The 21,298-nt window shown below is 48.5% G+C and overlaps 2 protein-coding genes and 1 long non-coding RNA gene across 3 annotated transcripts in view; 1 reads left to right on the forward strand and 2 right to left on the reverse strand.

The window, feature by feature from the left end:
• Positions 1–276: 276 nt before the first annotated feature.
• Positions 277–5,119, reverse strand: LOC138112510 (uncharacterized). Its single transcript, XR_011151762.1, has 2 exons — positions 4,484–5,119; positions 277–4,291 (listed from the first exon to the last, which is right to left on the reverse strand). It is a non-coding gene; the product is annotated as an uncharacterized lncRNA (long non-coding RNA).
• A 220-nt stretch (positions 5,120–5,339) lies between these two features.
• ATP1B1 (ATPase Na+/K+ transporting subunit beta 1) lies at positions 5,340–20,257 on the forward strand. The gene is made up of 6 exons (XM_069019834.1): positions 5,340–5,625; positions 8,183–8,311; positions 15,205–15,360; positions 16,080–16,264; positions 18,135–18,215; positions 18,841–20,257. Exons 1-6 carry the CDS (start codon positions 5,526–5,528, stop codon positions 19,105–19,107), a joined length of 918 nt encoding a protein of 305 aa, XP_068875935.1. The 5' UTR covers positions 5,340–5,525; the 3' UTR covers positions 19,108–20,257.
• Positions 19,883–21,298, reverse strand: part of NME7 (NME/NM23 family member 7) — a 90,312-nt gene continuing 88,896 nt past the window's right edge. The window contains exon 12 of the mRNA XM_069019822.1: positions 19,883–20,333. Coding sequence (XP_068875923.1) covers positions 20,301–20,333 — 33 coding nt within the window. The 3' untranslated portion in view covers positions 19,883–20,300. The remainder of the gene's footprint in view (positions 20,334–21,298) is intronic.

The raw sequence follows: 21,298 nt of genomic DNA on the forward strand, positions 1-21,298 counted from the left end.
ACTCTGTACTGTCCACTAGAGGTATTTATCCCCGTTATCAATCACCAGGCACACATCACATTGTCTCTATTACATCCCCCTTTTCTGTCTCCACCATCCAGTCCACCCCAAAAACCTTCCTTTGTTCTGTACATAGTCACCAGTTCAACATGAAGTGAATCCTTTTTTTCTATCACTGAGCATTTAGACTTTCTCCCACCAGGATTGGTCAAAAGCCTGCATCAGCTGGTCATTGTGGCAGGGAAAAGTGAATCAGCTCACATAGGTTAAGCCAAATCAGGACTGAAATGGTTTATTGATTTATTAAGGACACGTAATTAACTGACAATCCATGAACTATACATTCAGGGTCTATGTCAGCAATACAGCAGTTCAACCACTAGGTTAGACACTTAGAAAACACTAATACATTCCTGCAAGTTCCTAAACACACTTTTGTAACTAATGCCCATTCACGTGGGCACCAACCCCTCTCTCACTGGCATGAGGGTCACTTCCAGGAGCAGAGGTCCCCCCCACTTATGCCCTGCTCCCACTGGAGTTGTAGCCACTCCAGCTCTAGGGGTGCCCACGCCACTCCCTACAATCAGCTAATGCACCCTCTGGCAGGAAGGGACACCAGCAGGTCATGCCCCCTCCCAAAGTGTGAGTCCCACATGCTGCACCCCACGGCGTCAGGCCACGTGCTGGGTGCTGGCAGCTGATGGTGCCTTATGGATGGGGAACTGCTGCATCTGACCTCAGCAGAGGCTGTGATGTGCCAGACTGGATTTTGACAGTCTGAGGCCTCTCTCTGCTCTGTTACTCTTTCTTATTTTTCTTTTATATAGTCTTTCCAACCAGCTCATTCTTCGTCTCAAAATTGTCTTTGTCATTCCCTGGTTACCATTTAATCCAGCTGACAGATGCCATCCTCTTTAGCACGATCTGCTGAGGTCTGGTGTTTGTTTCCCTCTTCAGCAAGATAAGTTTTGGGGCAACTTTTAGGTTTTCCATCCATACACACTCTTTAGAGTCACTTCCCTGTTTTATCAGCTGTTGTCTTACACCTCATTTTGTTGAGGGTGAGCTGTGCAAGCATCCCCACATAACTATCAAACTGATGTTAAGGAAAGGAATAGTGGCCCTGTGTCTGAATTCAGGGGGCGGTTATTTCTACATATATTTACTTTCTCAGTGCCTACCAGTTCATGAATTTTTGACCTCAGTTACCTCACCTTGCACAGCTATATACAGTTAATCTGTTCAAATTGTGCACTCATTGTGCTCAGAGGACCAACTGCATTTGTCTGTAAATCTAATCCCCACACCTGTGAGGGGGACAAGGCAAGGAAGGAGGATGACTTGAAAGACAGTTTTGTCATGCTGTGTCCTGGGAGACAACACACACTGCTTGAGCCAGCGTTATGTGTAGCAGCCCGAGTGGGCTTTTGTTTCTCCTGAACCTCCCAGGCAGAAAATTGGAGGACAATCCCAAGGCAGGACCAAGAAGCTGGCATGGGGACCAAACACTGGCACGAGCTCTGCTGGGACCCTGAGGGTGGTTCTTGAGGGTCACTCCTCTCCCCCTCGAGGCCCCCAGAAGACTATAAAATGGCTCTTTGCCACCTGGCATCTTGATGGCAGTCTGAGGGCTGCTGTTTTGTTCCTCGCCCTCTCTCACCTGTTGTGTGTGATGCAGGCTTGGTGCCAAGCTCTTGAGCAGCTGCCCTTTTCCAGCTCCTGGGCATGCCAGTCCAAGGAGGCCCATCCCCATTTGTTTGCAGTGGCAGCCCATGGAATACTAAAGACTTGAGGCCATTTTGCACACTTCTGTCACCTTATAACTCACACTTGGTCCCACAGCCCAAGTTTCTCCCTGCCCTGGCAAGCCTCTCTCCTGCCGCTGCTCTTCACAGCATCACTCACAGCCACCTTGAGATGTTTCTAGATCACACATTGCCCAAAGTTTCTGCATGTGACCATCAGCAGCACAGTCTCCTTTCCCCCCAAAAATGGAACTAAGGGACAGAAATGAAGCCAGACAAATCCTTACTTTGCCTTGCTCTCCACTGGCCATTTCTCTTTCACTGCTACATTAGAAATAATTGTCCACCCTCCTGCCCCATAGTGAGACACCTTTCCTTGCTCTAGGTGCTTTCTTCCAGTCTCACAAGGCAGGGGATCCAAAGGAAGCAGGAAATCTCATTGATGGCTGTGCTTGAGGCAGTGAGATAAACACTTAGCAACTTCCATCTTGTAGGTTGTTCCTTCCTAAGTGTCAGTGCACAGCTTTCCCTAACCCCATCCTTCGTCCTGCAGCTAATCTCCTGGACATGCATTGCTTTGCACATTTTGTTCTTGGCAATTTCCAACATTGCCTCAGGCCCTTATCGCCTTAAAAAATCAGATCATACGGTGGTGGCCTTAGAGACTGCCTGATTGATATCTGAGCAGCCAAACAAACAATAAATTTGAATAAAATTTGGCACCTCAATGCCTATTAGTTCTTCTGATTCTGAGAGGGTAATTCACAGTCATCAAGTAAAGTGCATATCCTGAGCATGCACAGGATGGGGTCTTCAATTTTGTAAAACAGCTGGCAGGAATGGTTTGCGACCCTCACGAAGTGCATTTTGCCTATTCCACATCCTGCATGTTCCAGCCTGTGCAGTCACAGGGATTTGATGCTGCTGGCCACCACCAACCCAACAGGACTTGTCTGTGTATTTATACAGAAATACGGATGCTTGCAGGAAGAGGAGAGACTTTCCTGGTGATCCTTGAACAAACACTGATGAAGCCAGGAGCTCCTGCAGCTCAGCTTCCACCAGCAGCACTGGAGCTCGTAGCAATGGTGTGTGTGTGCTCAGAGGAAGCTTGTATTTCTGGGTGGCCATTTACTGTGTAATCGTGACACAGTTCTTTAGACACTCTCTAGTTGCCTTCTCCAAACTCATTCTCTGTGGTCATAGCAAATAAAGCTGTGGGAGAGTGCATCCCCATTCAAATCTCCCCAGATTTTAGTCCCTGAATGTCCCATGCCTGCTTTGTCTTGGATGACCCTAGTGCCCAGGCAGAAGCCAAGAAGGAGAGGGCTGCACTGACTGCTGCTGTTGCATGTGCCCTGCACTAACTCATGTGCTGTTTCTTCCACAGAGCAGATGAACCAGGTCCTGGCCTGTGGAAAACACAAGACATAGCATTGAGGGGCAGGCTGTCTGGTGAGTAGATTTCATGCTTGGGTGACAACACATGCATTCATACATAATTCCCAAACTGCTGTCCTTTGTAGGGTAGCATACCTGGACCATAAATTGCACCCAGGGCATTAGAAAGAAAGTTGGCTCAGCAGTTGCCACTGCAGACTTGTGGCCCAGCAGCTGAGAGAAACAGACTAGTTGGCAAGAGCAGCAACTGCATGGTGCTCTGAAGAGTTTAAAACAGTTTTCCCTTCAGCAGTGCTTGTGTATTTATTGGCTTGATTGTAATCACAGCTGCCTTAACTTGTAACTGATACTGCCCTCCCTGCAGTGTAGATGATGTTCACTTGGGTGTCAGGTACCACTGTCTGTGTTTGCTTTTGTTATCAACCACCATCACCAGGACTCTTTAAAAGACCAGCTCTGACCAGACACCAAGGAGAAAAGAGAGGTTCCAATTATCCTCTTCTCTGTGGCTGTCCAGCTCTTTCCCATCACATAAACACCACTGAGAGCTGATTCTCCTAACACAGGATGAAAATCCGTGTGGCACACCTGGCTCCCTTTGATCATGTATAATGTATCATGGAACATTCATCAAACTAGACACTCCCAATTAAACACACACGGTCTTCTAGGCACAAACCTCTCTGTGTCTCTAACCCACAAGCCTTCACAGCTTTGAGAAGTCTGGTTGCATGCCTAAAGCTAGGAAAGAATCCTTGGCCACTGCCATGAATGGCAGTGTGAGCTTGAGGGTATCTGGCCTGTCTGGACCTAGAGTGGCTCCAGAAGAGTAAGGCTAAGGGCCTAAAAATGCAGGTCCCTCAGTTGCTTCAGGGGCTGGTTCTGGGCTGTAGCCACGGATCACTTGGAGAAGAGTGCCCCATTACAACTTGTCCCCTAAATGCTAGCTTTAATGACTTAGGGAGGGTATGAGATGATGGTGGCCAGACCACTTCTTCTTGAGACATGAGAAGAACATGTTGAGGTTGGGTGGTCCTTGATTCCAAGCTAGGGCATTCTTGCAGATAATGGCCAGAATGTGCACCTGCTAGGAAGTACTGTGGAAAGGCCCATCTTATGTGTATTCATTGCGATTCCCAGACCTTAAGGAAAAAAAAAAGAAAGATTGAGCTAAAGTTCAGAGAATGTATCAATACCTTAAGGGCAAGAAAATATGTGAAATACAACATCGCAACCCGACAGGAAGTTCAGAGGTAAACCCAAGTATGCTTGGATGTGCAGATGTAATTTAACTGTCCTGTAATAGTATCAGGGGACCAAGGCACACCGGTTACCTGTGATCACAGAGGTGTCCCCGCGGAGAACCCCCGAGCCCCACCCGGCCGGGCCAAGGGTGCGCTGCCGGCGGCTGGGTGTCTCCCGGCCCCGGGGCGGCAGTGGCGTTTGTGCAGCGCCCTGAAGGTCACCCTGCAAGGGCGGCGGCGGCTGTCGCGTGTGAGTCGTGTCCTCCCCGCCACAGGGGACGGGCAGGTCCCGCTGCCCCCGGGTAGCCCCTGCCCGCCCCTCCTGGCTGGTGTTCCCGGGGCGCGGGCGGCGGAGCGCGGGGCCGGGCGGGGAGCGCTGCTCGCACTCAGTATTCCGCAGCCGCCTTACACGTGAGCCCGCCGGAGCGCGGCGGGGCCGGCGGAGCGGGGCGCCAGGAGCAGGAGCGGGAGCGGGACGATGCTCAGCAGCGCCCAGCCGATCGCTCTGCTGCGGGGAGCGGGGACCCGCAGGAAGCGGGCGGGGCGGGAATACCGGGAACAGGCGGGCACGTGCGCGGGCCGGCGCGCGCACAGGTGTGCGGGCGCGCGCCCGCAGCTACGGTCGGGCAAGGGCCGCGCGCCCCCGCGGGCACACGCAGCACCTGCCCGGCTCCGGCCCGGCCCCGCGGGTCAGAGCTCCGGTGAGCGGCGGGCGGCCCGCACCGACCCTCCCCGCCGGTGCCTGTGCCGCAGCCCCCCGCCTCCTCCCGCCTTGACGCTCCCGCCGCCGGCGCGCCCCCACCGCGCCCCGCCCGCCCCGGGCCCCGCCCGCGGAGCGCTCCGCGGACCCGCATTGGCGGCGGCGCGGGCAGGGCGGAGCCCGCGGTGTATATGAAGGGGCGCTGCGCGGGGAGCGCGGCTGCTCCGTGCCCCGTGCGCTCCGCCGCGCTCCCCCCGCCGCTCCCGCGTCCCCCCGGCCACCTCCCCCGCTCTGCCCCGCCGGGCCGGCGCCGCCGGGGCGGGCGCACCCACCCGCACCTTCCGGGGCCGCTCCGCCCGGCCGGGCCCTGCCCGCTCCGCCCGCCGAGGGCTATAAATCTCTGCACGCCGCTCGCCCACCCCGCCGCTCGCCATGGCCCGCGGGAAGGCCAAGGACGGTGACGGCAACTGGAAGAAATTCATCTGGAACTCGGAGAAGAAGGAGCTGCTGGGCCGCACCGGGGGCAGCTGGTGTGAGTGCGGGGCCGGGGGGCGGCGATGCGGCGGGCGCTGCAGCACGGCCCCGGCGCTCCGCCTCCGCCGGCTGCGGCGGGGCTGCGGCCGGGGCGGGGGGGGGGGGGGGGGGGGGCTGGGGATGGGGCGTCCCCGCGGGGCGAGGGAGGCAGGGACGGGGTCCCCGTGCCCTCTCCCTTCGGTATCCGCTGGGGCCCCCCGGGGGCCGGCGAGCGCTGCCCCCCGAATCGGGCTCCAGGTGGGTCCGGGGGTGAGGCGGGGTCGGGCCGACCTTGTCGAGGGCGCCTCGTCCTTGGGTCTCCTTCCTTTCCCGGTGGCTGGCCCGGCCCGGGAGCATCGCCGTCGGGGGACCCTGACCTACCAGCCCTCATCTGCCTTAGATCTCACAGAGGCTTTTTCTTTTTTTCTATTTTCTCTGGATAAATGAAACTAAGCGAGTTTTACTCCTCTGAGAAAGAGCGATTAACTTTTAATATCTCCGCAAGAAGGAAATGGCTCTATGTGCATTCCTCATAAGTGCTCATGATGTATTCATTGGGTGCTGTATAAATAGCAAATAGACAGTCTTCCAGTTGCTGCCAACCACAGCTGGTGTTGCCACCCTTGCGATGTTGAATTCAGCTCCTATTGTAATGGATCGGCCGGAGGTGCCACATCCAGAGCCGGCCGCTCTGGCAGGCGGACTAGAGCAGGCTTCTGCTGTATCTTTACGTGAGCAGAATGGGGTTGTGGGGGTGCGCATGGAGAGGTATTTTCTGCTCCTGAGGCACCAGGCAACTGCGCAGTGCTTCAAACGCGGAGGCTGAACCAGGTCCTTCTCCCAGAGTGCCCGTACCTATCTGCCTAGGACTGATTTCCATTTGCTGAGTCGATCTGCAGGCTGATGATCAGATTCTTCTGTTATAAGCCTACCTGTTGCAAGAAGCTTTTTCGTTCAACCCTGTGGTGCTTGATTTCTAGACCCACTGCATATTTTCTGAGACCTTGGAGTGGTTTTGACCTTTAAGGTGTCTTTGGCGTTTAGAGCATCCTGGCTGGGAACCTGATTAAATAAGCTACCTCCCAGCGTTTGCCTTTTGATGTTACAAAACTCAAAGGCATTACGCTGCAGACAACAGCATTAGTGTTTGGTTTGTTACAACAGCACCTCCTATGACCGTGCTCTGGAAAAAATTTCCACACGTCCCTGACGTCACGGCCATTTGCTTTACGCTGCCTGGATACCAAAGAGTGCTTTAACTCCTGGAGCACCACGTTACTGCACCCAGCTCTGCCCTCCAGCCCTGGCTGCCTCCGGTGCACATGAGGAAGGACAAGAGGATGGAGTGCCTTTCTGACAGTGTCCCTCAGCCTCTGTTCCTCTGGGTGGCCCTCCTGCTTGCCTGTCTTTCATAGACTTAAAATGACCAGAACTGCCAGCTTTCATGTGAGGCTTCTCCAATGGTGTAGTGCTTTTTTATGATGGGGCTGGGGAGTGAGGAGGAATACTTCCACCCACTACTTACTCCCTTTCCCTGGTAGCTCATCACTTCAAGTCCTTCAAATAAACTACCTCTGTTTTGTTTGCAATTAGGTGAGGACAGTCCAAGATCAAGCAGACTCGCTCTCAAGTTCTCTTTGGCCTCTGCTTGTCCCTGCAGCCTGATGAGCAATACAGTTGCTTGGCATGGGCTGGCCTACCCTTGTAGGCGGCCTGGTGGTGTGTAGTACGGCATGTTACCCTGCAGTTAATCAGTTCAGATAATCCTTGTATACTGGTAACTGATACCCAGAGCTGGGCTGCATCTCCAGGCTTCTTCCTGCTGCCCCCCCCCACAAGATTATTCTAGGCATTCCCTTTAGACTGAAACTGCATTCAATCTTTCATTGTTATGTAATTCACTCTTTAATTAGAATGAGCAGTGCCAGAGTGCCTTTGTAGGTAGACAAGGCTGGTAAATGTGCAGTATTTTGACACCTTAAGAGTACTTTCCTACATTTGAGATGGAGTACTGGAGCTAGTTGGCCTGAATCTTTTCCCATTGTCTTTTTTTTTTTTTTGGAGGTGATGGCCTGAATTACTAGAAGAGATTAGGCTGTACAATTACTTGTAAACCTGAATGAAACACTTATTGTTACTGCTCCTGGAAATAGCTTTGAGCCCCAGAGCTGTGTGGAATGAGTATCCTTCAAGCGCACCCATGCTTGCTGTGGGGCACTTGGATCGCTGACAGGGTCGAGTGTGAGGGCCTGTGGTAATAGTGCTGGGTCAGCCAAGGGATCCTTGAAAGTATGGGGGAATGTGATTTAGTCTTTCTATTTTATATGCCCAAACCCTGATTCTTGGATTTCTAGGTTTTCAGGGGCCCGTGTTTCCCCTCCACCAAACAACTGGAGTGCTTCACATTTACTGTCTGCATCAGGGCATAATCTCACTGATAAGTAGATGTCTTTGCAACATCGGAATTCCGTGTGCTGGGCTCTTCCTTGCAAGTGGCAAAGGATAGAAGTACTGTCCTGAAACATGACTGCTGTGAGGGCTTGGTTTGATTCCTCTTTGTTTGTTTTCTCTTGCAGTTAAGATCCTCCTCTTCTATGTCATCTTCTACGGTTGCCTGGCAGGTATATTCATCGGGACCATCCAAGTGATGTTGCTCACTGTCAGTGAATTTGAGCCTAAATACCAGGATCGAGTGGCACCTCCAGGTAACTAAATAGGAGGCCTGTGTTTGACTTTGTGCAAGCTGTTTTGGGAAGGCGGGGTTGGTTACTCACCTCAAGGAGGAGGATGAAATAAGTGTGTCGTTGCTGCAACACATATTTGTAGGGGGTGGGTATGTTCTCAGCCTTCTGTGTTAACAGTACTGGGGCTTGAAGACAATCCTGCTAGAATTAAACGTTGCATCACATGAAAAATGTCTCCTCTCTGAGAGGAGCTTAAACCTGGTTCACTTTTCCCTTCCTCTAAGCTGAACTGATGGGGTGAGACTAAAAGGCTTCACTTTTGGGAACAGGCAGTATGAGGAGGATGGGTTCAGTTTTTCTTTCTTCAGAGCCACTCTGTTCACATGGGTAAGTGAAGGGATGAAGATAAAATGTTGGCTCTGTGGAAGTGGCATGCACAAGGAGAAAGGGGACAGTGCAAGTTCTGGGAGTGCTCATGGAATTACATTATCCAACACCAAAGTACCCCATGCTCTAGAGCACTGTGGCACTCGCTAGTGGGAATAGCGACTGACTGGCGTGGGAGGTGAAGGGAGGGGGTGGCTCTGGTCACTGCTGATATGTGACCTGTCCTCACAGACAGAATACATCTCTGCTCACAGTGATGCCTGAGCAGTGTCTGTGGCCAGCCAGCCTTGGGTAGGGCAGAAGGAGCAGTGGCCCCTGCCGCAGGTTCGTGCTCCGCCTGCCCGGGCTGTGCTGCGCTATCCGATCCCCGCCGCAGCCAGCGGCGGCTGGAGCACGGGGGGGAGCTGCGCAACTGCTGCTTTCCCACATTACAAATGACCTTGAGGCTGCCTGGCACTGGGCACCCTAACGATCTGTCTCCAGTTGCTCTGTAAAACAGTTCAGAAGCTTTTAATAACAGCGGTATTTAAGTGACAATTGTGAGGCTGATGCCTTGTAGCTACACAAGTTGGCCCTGGTGCTGCACTGTGTCTTGCAGCCCCACTGTCTGCAGTGCTGTGCTGTGATTCCCTGCCCTAAACACAGGGAATGTCACTGTCGCCAAATGGTGTTAGAGCTCAGCTAAGTCATCTTTTGCAGATAACTGCTTTTCTATCAGCATGCTATAAAGACAGAACAGAGGCTGGAAGTGCTGTGTTAGTGTGTTGCACTTCTTCATGTACCACCACCATGGCTGGGGTAAATGCTGTGTAAAGCACTAAAAGCTGCTCTTTTAGTCTCTGCAGTGGACCCTGACATTTGCAGGAAAGACTGTCACTGATACTGCCCAGAGCCATTGGCTGCATCTGAAAAGCCAACATGGCTAATGCTGGGGTAGTTGTTACTCAGTAATGTGTTTTTCCCCTTCATGAAATAATTAGCGAGGGAGCCCACGGATCTGAGGTCTCACCCAGATAGCCGTGCTGTTCAGCCAGATGTCACATAATTACCCATTCTAGGTAAACTGTTTGCTTTCTGTGAAATAGCCATTTACGATACCAATTTCAAAGCAAATCTGGTAAAACTTCTGTGAAAGATTTCACCCTGCACAAGATTTTTATTCCTATCTTAACTGCATACTGCACCAGTTTTTCTAGGGCTTCTTTTTGTTTAAACAAAGAAAAGGAATTGATTTTCAAGACACTCTTGTATACAGCGTGTGCTGCAGAAATCAAAATGGAGGAACAATGAAAAGGTTGTCAGGAGTCTTTTGTAATGAGCTTTCAGGACATGTACCGAAATCAAGGGGAACAAAATCCAGGTCCTTAAATGTGTGACGGTGGGGAGCCAGTAAACAAGAGTTTTGAACCAAGCTGCAATGGTATATGCATAAAACTTCAAAGAAATAATTAGTAAATAGCACAGAGTCCTTTGCAGAGCATCACTTGACAGCTCTTCCTACAGTTGTGGACAAGCTGGTGTGGGGCATGGTGGAGGCTGGCACTTAATAGCCAGTACATTCCTTGTCCTGTAGCAGGGCAGCTGTGAAACTGCAGGTCCAAAATAGCCCTTTAAGGCTGGCTTTCAGAGACACTGACAGGTAGTGAGTAGCTGCACTGCTTTTGGGGGGTCAGCAGCCCCTGTATTCCCTGACTGTGCAGGATTCTCCCCAGTGCTGCAAGCACAGCTGCTGTTCTGTTAATGAACACATGCATGGTGAGCATCAAACTTGAACTTTCTGTGATCTGAGGCACCTGCAGATGATGAACTATATAAAATAGGATGTTGTGCAATTCTAAGTCCTGGCTCTTGTGAGAAAATTTGTGAGCCAAATGAGTATATTAGCAGCTTGATAAACTCCTGGATTTTCTAGGGAGCCAGAAAAGCTGGTTTTATTCTTGTTCTAGTGCTCTGCCCTTCTTGGGCAAGTCACTGTTGTGTCAGCCCAGAATGTTTTGAGAAAGGGAAAACTAGACCTGCCTTCAGGATTTGCAAGAGAAAATGCTGTAGGGGCTGCTATAATATAATTCTTGTTCTGAAATACAACAGCTTTCATAACAGCAACAGAACCTACAGGGTGTTGTATTGAGTTATTGACACGGGTATAACATTGAAAGCCATAAAGTGCTATTTTTGTAGCCAAGTGTCATTAATATGGTAATTGGTTTCTGCATTGAACACAACAGGAATGTTATACAGGGCTTCAGGGCAAGCTGAGTATTGTACCTTTCCATTATACTATTTTTTTCTTTCTTTTGTCTTGTGGTGGGGGAAGGAACAGTGCAGTTCACCTGCCTGTCCAGCCCTGCCATTGCGACAGCCCCAGCTCCACGTGTGCTGCAGGCTCGGACTCTGCTTTGAACACAGAGGGATTACCCTGCTAATAGTGAAGGATGAGCATATTGCTTCTTAAAAAGCATCCCTAAAAAATAATCCTTCATTCTCCCCTCCCCACCCCAATACAAATTGGGCTGTGTATCCTGCCATCTTGTGGTGTGCATCCCGTGGAACAGCATCCTGTCATGGGCTGGTGGAGGGGACAGAGCTCGCTGCTGCCCAAGGCAAAGCTTTGTAAGTGGTGACTGGAAGGAAGAATCCCTGCTCAAGCCAGGGGATTTCAGGTGTCCCTGCTTCAAGCACTGTTGGGCAGTGAGTGTGTCATGGAAAATGCTGCTTTGGTGTGTGTTCCTCACTTGGCTTATTTAGCTTGGACAGCAGCAGCAAGGTGGCTGGGAGGCTTCAAAGGAGGTGTGCTGCCTCCTGTGAAGCTGCACTTCTTTGCTTCTGTCTCTCATTTCAGCAGCACCTGTGCTTAGGAAAATCTCAGTCTCAAGCTCCAGGATGTTACTGCCAAGCAGGTTTTGCTGCATTTGTGGAAGACTTGCACCTGCTTTTTGCACTTTGGGGATGATGTTGACTGGAAGCTTGGAAGGACATTGTTTGATATGGTGGCTTTTAAAATCTATCCTCACTAAGTGAGCTGGGGGAGGGTGCAGTGATTACTCAATTTGTCATCTGTGTCATCCCAGGAGTGCTCAGACTCATTTGGAACCAAGATTACATTGTACTTGGAAATGAGCATGGTGTGATGGAGCAAGAGTTGTTACTACAGCCCTCTACAATCGTTTCTAATAACAAGCCTGACTTCCCACTTTTAGTTTCTTCCTCTTTACCCTCAGGACACTTCTGAAGTCTTGTTATTGCAGGTTAGAATGATAAAATGTATGTGGAAAATTGTTTTTTAAATGATCTTGAATAAATAGGATGTTAATCTGCAGCGGCATTTTTGGAAGTGGAACTATAGCTGAAAAATCACCCCAAATGACTTTACATGGGGTTTTTTGGTGTTTGATAGCCTCGTATAGTCACAGCCAACAGAAGGTGGTGTCCATTACCAACTCAAGGCATTGCTCATCATTTATATGGACAATGTCAGCCAAGTGAAGATGAGAGTCTTACTTCCTAGCAAGGCACTCTTAAGTGCCAGTTGCAGCAATTTTCTAATTTGTCAGTATTTTAGCAATAAGTTACATGATTCTTTCCTATGGCAAGAACAGCATCACCACGTGACACCCTAGTGCATTTCTATCATAACAGCATGAGATGCAGAGCTGTGTCATACAGATCATAGTCTGAAGATAGGGAGAGAGTTGTTAGACTCCTGGCTATGAAAGCACTTGTGGGTTTGTTTCTTTCCCCCCCTAGGACTTGCTTATGAATGGCTTCCTCATGTGCATGGAGCCCTAAAATCTTCATTTATGCCAGCCACACGCTTCCTTGGCTGTCTAGCAATACATGGCAGGTAGTACTGGAAGGGCTCAGCTTTTTAATGTTTTTTCTTGTCCCTGCTTGCTTAAGTTCCCTAGTGGGGGTGAGAGAATGTTCCAGAAAGCTTAGTGTTTTGCAGAGGTTACCTTCTGCCATCATACAACACGCTTGGTTTTTCACACAAGATTGCTTAAGCTTTCAGTGATAGTACTGCTCTGCTAACAGCACTGCAGCTTTTAGTTTGGCTATGGGATGTACAGAAAGAAATGATACATCAGTGCTTAGGGCTTTGCATCCAGTCAGTTGCAGGCATCTGAGAATGGAGGTTGTGGTAGAAGCCTGTAACACATTTTTTAAATTAGGATAAAATTATTTTTCATGACAAGTCTTTTATATTCATCAAGATTTTCTTTTCTGCTTTGTAAGTGGAGAGATTGATCTCCACTTTGCTCCGATCCTAAACAAAGCAAGCACTTGTGTGCCAAAGCCTGGTCTAGTCTGGTTCATCCAACCACTTGGAAATGCTCCCATTTTGGCAGAAAACAACACAGGCTACCTGGCAGGAACAGTGGTTCCCTTGTGCTGGCCACTGGAACAGCTGCTTGGTGGTGCTGCCTGGGCTTCATGGCAGTTCTGTGGGGATGTGCAAGACAGAGATGCTTTGGGATGGGAGTCTGTTCACCAGCTACTTGTCTGATGGGAAGAAGGTTGGCTTTGGACTGTAGCTATCAGTGGCCAGGCTCTCTTAAAGAGAGAACAGGGATCTTCTACTGCGTGGCTTTTACAAACCACAGGGTGTCTATTGCTGACCTTCACTTCACCTTTGCCAGGCCTGTGTAGGTGTCCTGTGTGTTACCTTGGCCAAAACAAGAAACAGAGATGGAGAGGTCCTGAGCAAAACTAACAGCTTCACTTGCCTGACTGGAACTTAACAAGCCTGGCCATGTTTTCATGATTTTTTCTTTTTTTTTTGTACTTATACACTTGAATGATATGCCTGTAACTTGAACTCTGGAAAAGGCAGACCCAGGAGAGGACCCAAGGCCTGGCCTGCCTCTACTGCAATTCCAGACAGCCACTTCAGGTGACTGAGTCTGTTGCTTCCCAGCTGAGTGGTAACATAAGAAGGGCTTGGCAGGATGGGATTGAAGTCCCTTACTAAAATTGAAACTGGCGTATTTATTCTATATATAACTATTTGTGAAGCAAGAAAATGAGTAACTGCTCAAAAAGAGGTTGAAAGCCACTGATTTTGGAGGGTAGGATGTCATTCTGCTAGAGAAATAGTAAATTGCTTCTAAACTTGTGAACTCAACCTGGTCCATTTGTACCAGAGGGATTTTTGAGCAGTTAAAGCTGCTTCGTGGAATAAAACTTTAAACACCCGAACTCCTTGCTGAACTTCTCGCAATCTTTGGTGACCAGGAGCTGTGTTTAGGGGAACAAAGCTAATCTTTGTCCTAGGTTACAAATTCCAAGTTAGCGGGTAGTGGAAGGGGGGCTGGGGGGAGTGGTGAGTTGGCTTGAGGAGGGACTGAGCAGAAGCACTCAAGTGGCTTTGGAAAAATTGCTGGAGTCACAAGCTCTTGTGGGTTGGGGCCAGCGGGCTAAGCTGCCTGAGTTTTGCACCACAGGAGCTTCTTGGCAACTGGCCTGTTCTGAAAGTTGTCAGAGCAAATGCTGGTCCCCTACTCCTTTCCTTGATCTTGCTGAAATGAAGATGACAAACTGAACTGAAGTCAAGACCTCAATAATTACAGTGGCTGTCACAAAAGCAGCATGAACTTGGTTCCCATTACTTAAATTAAAGTGTTAGCCATGCATCAATACTTTCAATTAAAATGTGACCTAAACATTGCATAGGAGCAACTATTTCCACTTTCCACAATGAAGAGCAAAGGAGTTGGTGCTTTTCATCATCTATGTAGGCATTTCTTGTTTATAGTCCTGTCACTTCTCCTTGCATTATCATTATGGTCTAAATCTGAACCGGTTAGCACAGCCCAGAATCTGGACAGTCTTTTAAACAATTCTCTTGTGTGGTGGCATTTCCTACTCACATCCTTGGTGATGAGCTGCTGGTAAGAGAGCTCAGAAGATGAGGTTTGCAGTCAGAAATACCCATTTAGGCAGTGAAAAGAGCGGAGGCAGCACTCAGGCAGCTGAACTTACTGAGGGAGAAAATGTCTCCTGCCCCACATCCCACAAGGGAGACACACTAAGGCCATGTGGATTCCAGCTGGTGGAGCGTGACCAGACTTGGGGAACCTCTCTTGTCTTTTACTCCAGGAGTTCACAAGTGGACAGCTGTGCTGTATCCTAAACACAGTGTTTGCAGACACTGAAGGCAGCCTGTTAGGGATACTCATGTTCTGCGTGGTTGGTCTCACAGCTTCCCTTCTGTCCTTGAGGAGGAAGCAGAAGTGCACAGTGGACCTGTGGTTAGCTGTTTTTCTTGAAGGAAACTTTGACCTGTAGCCTCACTTCTCCATTTTGTGATTTTTGTCTTTTTGCCTGATGCAAACACTGTGATAAATATTTAAGACTGTTGTTGGAAAGAGGAGAACCTCTCCTCCAGTGAGCTTAAGCTGTTTTGTCAAAGTTCTTAAGTCTGAAAAATAGAGATTATTATTATTAGGAGTTATGTTCTTGGTATTGCCTGGAGGCTGTGCAGCTCTGAGGCATACTTAATGTTTTCTTCCTGATTTTGCTTTTCTTAGGACTGACTCAAGTCCCCCAGGTTCAAAAGACAGAAATTTCCTTTACTGCCTCTGAACCCAGAAGTTACGAACCCTATGTGAGGAACCTTGATAATTTCTTAAGGGACTACAGTGCTGAGCAGCAAACTGAAAACATCGTGTTTCAGGACTGTGGAGGTAAGTCTCGATTGCTTCCTACAGCTGAGGGCTCTGAATGATGCCTCTGTCAGGTCCACCAGAAGCTGAGGGTGAGCAGTTGTGGTCTTGGTCTTCAGCAGTTCCAGCAGCATGCTGGTAAACTGGCAGGCTCTGGTTTCAGTGATATGGCTGCTCATTAATTTCTTTTGGGCAGATCACACTGGGGCATACTTAGCTTATTGTAGAGGTTAAATGGTTGGGAACTCCCACATTTCACTTGGAGAACATTGCAGCTGACTCTGAAGCTCATGGCACTGACCTTATCCTCTCTGAAAGCCATGGGGGTTTTACTGATGACTTTGCTAAAGCCAGTGTTGGTCCTCTTCATGCCATGCAGTCAAACATCTGGGAGGTGTTAACCTTTAAGAGGTTATTTGCAATCATGTCAATGAGACACTCACCTCAGAATAGTCTGTATCAAACCTGAGGAGTACCCACTTGTAAAAGTTGCCCAGAAAAAAATTAGTCTCTGAGCCAGATGATTCTGGAAGAAATCTGTTATAAAACAAAATCCCATAAAACTTTCTGGTCTGGGAGCAGCCCCGTGGAGGGTGGCTGGGCCTAGGTCTGTGGAGTGCCTTAACTGCCCTGGTGAGGGGGGAAATCCCAGCTGCCCAGGCAAGAGTAAGTGTTGCTGCTGCTGCCACACATCAGATCCCATTGCACATGGCTGTCTTTTCCTTCTCCCACCGTGACAGACACACCTACTGAATACAAAGAGAGAGGACCATATAATGATGCCCAGGGCCAGAAGAAGGTCTGCAAATTCAAACGTGAATGGCTGGAAAACTGTTCTGGATTAAATGATCCCACCTATGGGTACAAGGATGGCAAACCATGCATCCTTGTCAAGCTCAACAGAATTATTGGCTTCAAACCTCAGGCAAGTATCTCTTCCCTTTCTAGCAGAAGCTACTGATCAGGAGGAGGGGTTGGCTGCAGATTTGCAGTGCCTGCTTTTTGGTCTCTGGAAAGAGATCAGTATTAAACCCTTTCTGCAGAGGATAAATTGTGAGACAATTTGAGTAATTTGCTTTAAAAATGCCTTTAATTGAAAAACAGTGAAAGTTGTGCACTGCAAGTCGGTAACAAGTAGCAGTGACTCTCACAGCGCAACCTCCTGGTTATTTATCTGGTAACTTCTGAGCCTGCTAATGGAGTTGCTATAAAGGGGCGTTTTCTTCAAATGATAAATTCCATTTTAAATTCCTGTATGCTTCCATGGGACCATCCCAGACCAACTCTGTCTTTATACCATCAGCAGACTTTGTTATGCCCTGATCCACTCCATTCTTTTCCTCAGGCAGTGTAGACTTATCTGCTTTGCTAAAACTGCCTAATTAAATGAAGTACTAATATTAAATACCACAGTGAAACACAGGCTCTCTAAAGAGTAAACTACATTTGAAAGTCAGGCACAGCTGCCTGAAAGAAGAAAGGTAAGGAGGTCTTTAGTTAATTTACTGTAGTTTCCCAAAAGCTGTAGGATATCTCTGCCAGCTGGTTGCTCTGTGCTTCACCTGAAGGCAAGTTTGCAGTAATGCAGAAGGGTGTTAATCTGGACATTCCTGGCTTTTCCTTCTGTTTTTTTCCCCAACGCATTTAAATGCTAAAAATTTCTTTTGAGAATTCAGTGGCAAAACACATGCTGTTGAATAAGGTGGTGTGCAAAACTTGCCACTCCATCTTCTGGATGGAAAACAGTGCAAATGGTGTTCTACACCACCTTCACCTCCATCTGTCAGGGCACTCGAGGATGGGCAATGGTGCTGTCTAACGAGTCCTGAGGAATGTTTTTCTTCAAAGGGAGCCTGTCCCGTGCTAAAAGATATGAGTTGAATTTTGGTTTATTTGAACATTTTAGCAGAATGTACTGTGGTGGCTGTGGGATGACATGAGATGTGCATGTTTGATGACTGGGAAAGAGAAGGGTTTTGTGTTACTCTTTTTTCTTTGCCATGGAGCTCTGGAGAGCTCCAGGCTGCATTAGACAACATTGTCTAGCCATGGGATGACTTTCTATGTTTCATTTAGAAACTAGGTACCTATGGCAGTTACTTATTTTCATCATTCCACACTCCAGCAGAGACCCCATAGTTCTTGCACTCAGAAAAGGATTTGTAAAACAGATCTGAAACTGCAATGTTGTCAAGCAATACTGCTGCACTTTAAAAGACCAAAGACCAACTGGGTTAATAGTTGGACTATCAGAGTTGGTGCTTACACCTTTCCCTGACACACCCAGAGCTTTTGTCCTTCCTTGTCAGTGGTGCTGAAGTTCAGCAATATCAGGGTGAGATATTGCCACACTTTGCTCTTTCCTGTGCATTTCCAGTCCTGACTGCACACACCTGGCAGGCAGGTGGCAAATCCTGTACCACAGTGCATCTCTTCCTGCCACTGCCTGAGCTTGCATAAACAAGCCCCACTAGGTATAGACACTCTGCCATGAAATGCTTTCCCCAGCGACACCATGGGGTTAAACCCAGCCTGGCCTGCTTGTATCCAGAGCAGGTGAACCTGTAAGAACAGCCAGCAGTTCTGCTTGGGCTAAGTTCCCCTGTTGCCAGTTGTGTTTTGCTACTTGTCTGTCCCAAGAACCACTGAGAGCTGTTGCCTCTGGAACTGTGCTTAGAAGGGGTTCCAGTTAATGGTGTTTGTTCAGTACTGGTGATCGTTGTTGCTGCAGAGGTGCTCCAGCCTGCAGAGCAGTATCCAGTGTGTAACATCCCCTTGTTCTGGATTTCTTCTAGGCTCCAGTAAATGAAAGCCTCCCTCCCGAGGTTATGGCAAAATACAACCCAAATCTCATCCCTGTCCACTGCGTTGCCAAGGTAAGTTGAAATACAACAGAGCAGAGTTGGGAAGCTGCAGGGGCTGACTAAGCCTTTGTCCAAGTGTAGTTACCCCCCTGCCTGCCTTTCCATAGACAAATGGGGTGGTTCTTGGACATCTCCCCCTCAGGAACAGAAGTTTCTCAAAGCCTCACTAATGGATGAGTTAGTGCTGCCCTCACAATGTGGGGTAAAAGCAGCACAAGACAGTTAAAGGCATCTTCAAAAGTAACCATTTTGCTTCCAAGTGCTGTGCTGGAGCTGAAAAAAGGCCTCCAGGGAAGATACTTGGCACGTGTAAAGCGGCTGAGAAACAGCAAAGTTTTTGCAGCCAAAGCCTGTGCATTCATACCACAGGAGGCTCTGGTGGTTTCCAAATGTGTAAAGTGGCTGAGGCTTTAAATTTAGCAAAGCCTTTTTCCGGGCTGTTGTGTGTGTGCTGATCAGGCAGTGCTGACACGTCCTCTGAACCACTGGACCCTCATGTGCTGTCATGGTGGGGACCAGCGCTGACAAAAGGAGAGGTCATGGTCTTGCTGCAAATCAGCTGCTGATACAGCCAAGGGCTGCCAAAGGCAGAGTTGGCGTGGTTGTCACTGGTTGTGCTTCCCTTTCCCCTGTGCAGCGAGAGGAAGACGCAGACAAAATCGGCACGGTGGAGTACTATGGGATGGGCGGCTACCCCGGCTTCGGGCTGCAGTACTACCCCTACTACGGGAAGCTGCTGCAGCCGCGGTACCTGCAGCCGCTGGTGGCCGTGCAGTTCACCAACCTGACCTACGACATGGAGGTGCGCGTGGAGTGCAGGGCCTACGGGCAGAACATCGTCTACAGCGACAAGGACCGCTTCCAGGGACGCTTTGATATTAAATTTGACATAAAAAGCAGCTGATTGTAAGCACAACTCTCTTCCTCCCCCCTCCTCCTCCTCCTCCTAGCCATTTAAAAAGGTTAAAAAAAAAAAAAAAGAACAAAAAAGAAAATCTACTAGTCTTGAACAAACTGTCATACGTATGGGACCTACACGTAATCTATATGCTTTACACTAGCTTTCTGCATTTACTAGGTTAGAATGTAAACAAAGTGTAGCAATAGCGACAAATATTTATTCTACTGTAAATGACAAAAGAAAACAAAATTGAGCCTTGGGACATGCCCATTTTTACTGTAAATTATGATTCCATAACTGACTTGTAGTAAGCAGTGTTTCTGGCCCCTAAGTATTGCTGCCTTGTGTATTTTATTTAGTGTACAGTACTATAGGTGCATACTCTGGTCATTTTTCAAGCCATGTATTGTATCTGTTTTCTACTTCTTGTGAGCAAAGACTTTTGCTGTCCAAGGTGTAAATACTCAATGGGACTAGAACTGGCATGAAACTTCTCATTATTTTGTTCCTTTTCAAAGAAAGGCCCACCTGTGAGACGATATTTAACAGCACTCCATAAGGCTTCTGGCTTTTCTGTGGTGTTAGGGTATTTTATTTGGAGGGGTGGCAGGGAAACTAACTTAAGTGAAGTTAAAGAGAATAGGTGATTGTGTACTGTGCTTTGTAGCGAATGCTGTCTTTCTCTCCACCTCTTCCCTTATCCTCCAGTATGTTGTGTGAGAGACTGGGTCAGACTATCACTCTCCTCAGTGATAGGCATAACTCTTTGCTTTGTATATTTTCTTTTCTTTTTCTTTTTTCTTTTTTTTTTTTTTCCTGCTGAAGGCATCGCACACTGTGGTGCTAATGTCTTTATTGAATGTTTTAGCCATTTTCATGGTGGAAGAATTTTATATTTATGCAGTTGTACAATTTTATTTTTTCTGCAAGAAAGTGTAATGTATGAAATAAACCAAAGTCACATGTTTGAAAATAAATCTTTATTTTAAACTTTATAAAAGCAATGCAGTACCCCATAGAATGGTGTTAAATGTTGTCTAAAGTGCAAAACTCTATGTTCTAACATGTAATACTAGCCAGGAGTACAGTGCTCTTGTTGATCTTGTATTTCAGTCAGGTTGAAACATTGGACAAATAAATGAATGAACACACAGTTCTGTGTGCGTGTCTGTTGCAGTGGGTGAGGATGGAGCTTGTTAGTTGTCCAGAATCTTGAAGAAGTACTGCACCTATTTCAAACAGAAAATGCATCTTTATCATTGCCAGACAGCCTCAGCACAAGGGAGTAGTTGAACATTGGAAACACTGAGCTGTTACATATCAGCGCTGGTGTCTGTTAGTTACTTGTTTCCCCCTCTCCCTACCCGGGATGCGAGACTGCTGTGGCACAATGTGCCTGTGCCTATGCCCCTCAGGATCCCAAAAAGTCTCTTCCCCATTACTGCACACATACTCCACCTCTGGAGGCACAGGCTCTGTGTTCCAGACATAACAGATAGAACTGCTGAACCTCGGCACAGGTTAAAGCTTCCAGCAGCCAGAAGGGAGGCTGCACACTGAAGCCACGGGAGTTTCAGGCCAGCTGCTTGCTCTTTGTTGCTGGTGGGCCGGTGGCCAGGGCTGAGGACAGGCTGTGCCAGCTGGGGCTGCTCAGATGTGACAAAATGCGGCAGCTGGCTTTGGGCAGGAGTCAGGCTCACTTTGTGCTACATGACGCAGATTACCAGGGAGAATTTCTCCATGTAAAGTGACAAAACAGGACTATTCTAGAGCAAGTGGCTTGATAAAGACTTCCCTATTGGAACACACAATCCTGGAAATGCAAGATGCTTAAACTTTTTGCCATCTGCTAGAAGGAAAAGTACGGTTACGGTACACTGTGGTGCTTAGTGCACCTACTTAGCTGTTCCATGTTGCTCCCAAGGAGCAGCTGCCAGCAGAAATCGCACCTTCAGCTCTTTCTTTTGCTGCTGTATGTTTACAGCAAGGATTTAACAAGCTCTGATGAAAGCCCTGAAATACTCCCTGACAGAAGCTTCACCTGCAGAAAGAACTACAGGAAAACTGAGCCATTGGACTCCCCAGCACTTGATGGGTTCCTACTGCTACCATTTTGGGTAGGGAGTGGGGATGTTGTTGCATGGCTCAAGGTTTGGTACCATCACCTGCCCTTACAATTCAGTTCCTAACAGTC

The sequence above is a fragment of the Aphelocoma coerulescens genome, chromosome 1 (assembly GCF_041296385.1).
Source record: "Aphelocoma coerulescens isolate FSJ_1873_10779 chromosome 1, UR_Acoe_1.0, whole genome shotgun sequence".
NCBI lineage: Eukaryota > Metazoa > Chordata > Aves > Passeriformes > Corvidae > Aphelocoma > Aphelocoma coerulescens.

What these genes read in the sequence shown, in the direction of transcription:
- ATP1B1 (XM_069019834.1), top strand. Translation starts at nt 5,526, where the DNA reads ATGGCCCGCGGGAAGGCCAAGGACGGTGACGGCAACTGGAAGAAATTC. An exon ending in GGATCGAGTGGCACCTCCAG is followed by an intron (nt 8,312 to 15,204) that starts GTAACTAAATAG and finishes TGCTTTTCTTAG; the next exon opens with GACTGACTCAAGTCCCCCAG. An exon ending in CGTGTTTCAGGACTGTGGAG is followed by an intron (nt 15,361 to 16,079) that starts GTAAGTCTCGAT and finishes CCACCGTGACAG; the next exon opens with ACACACCTACTGAATACAAA.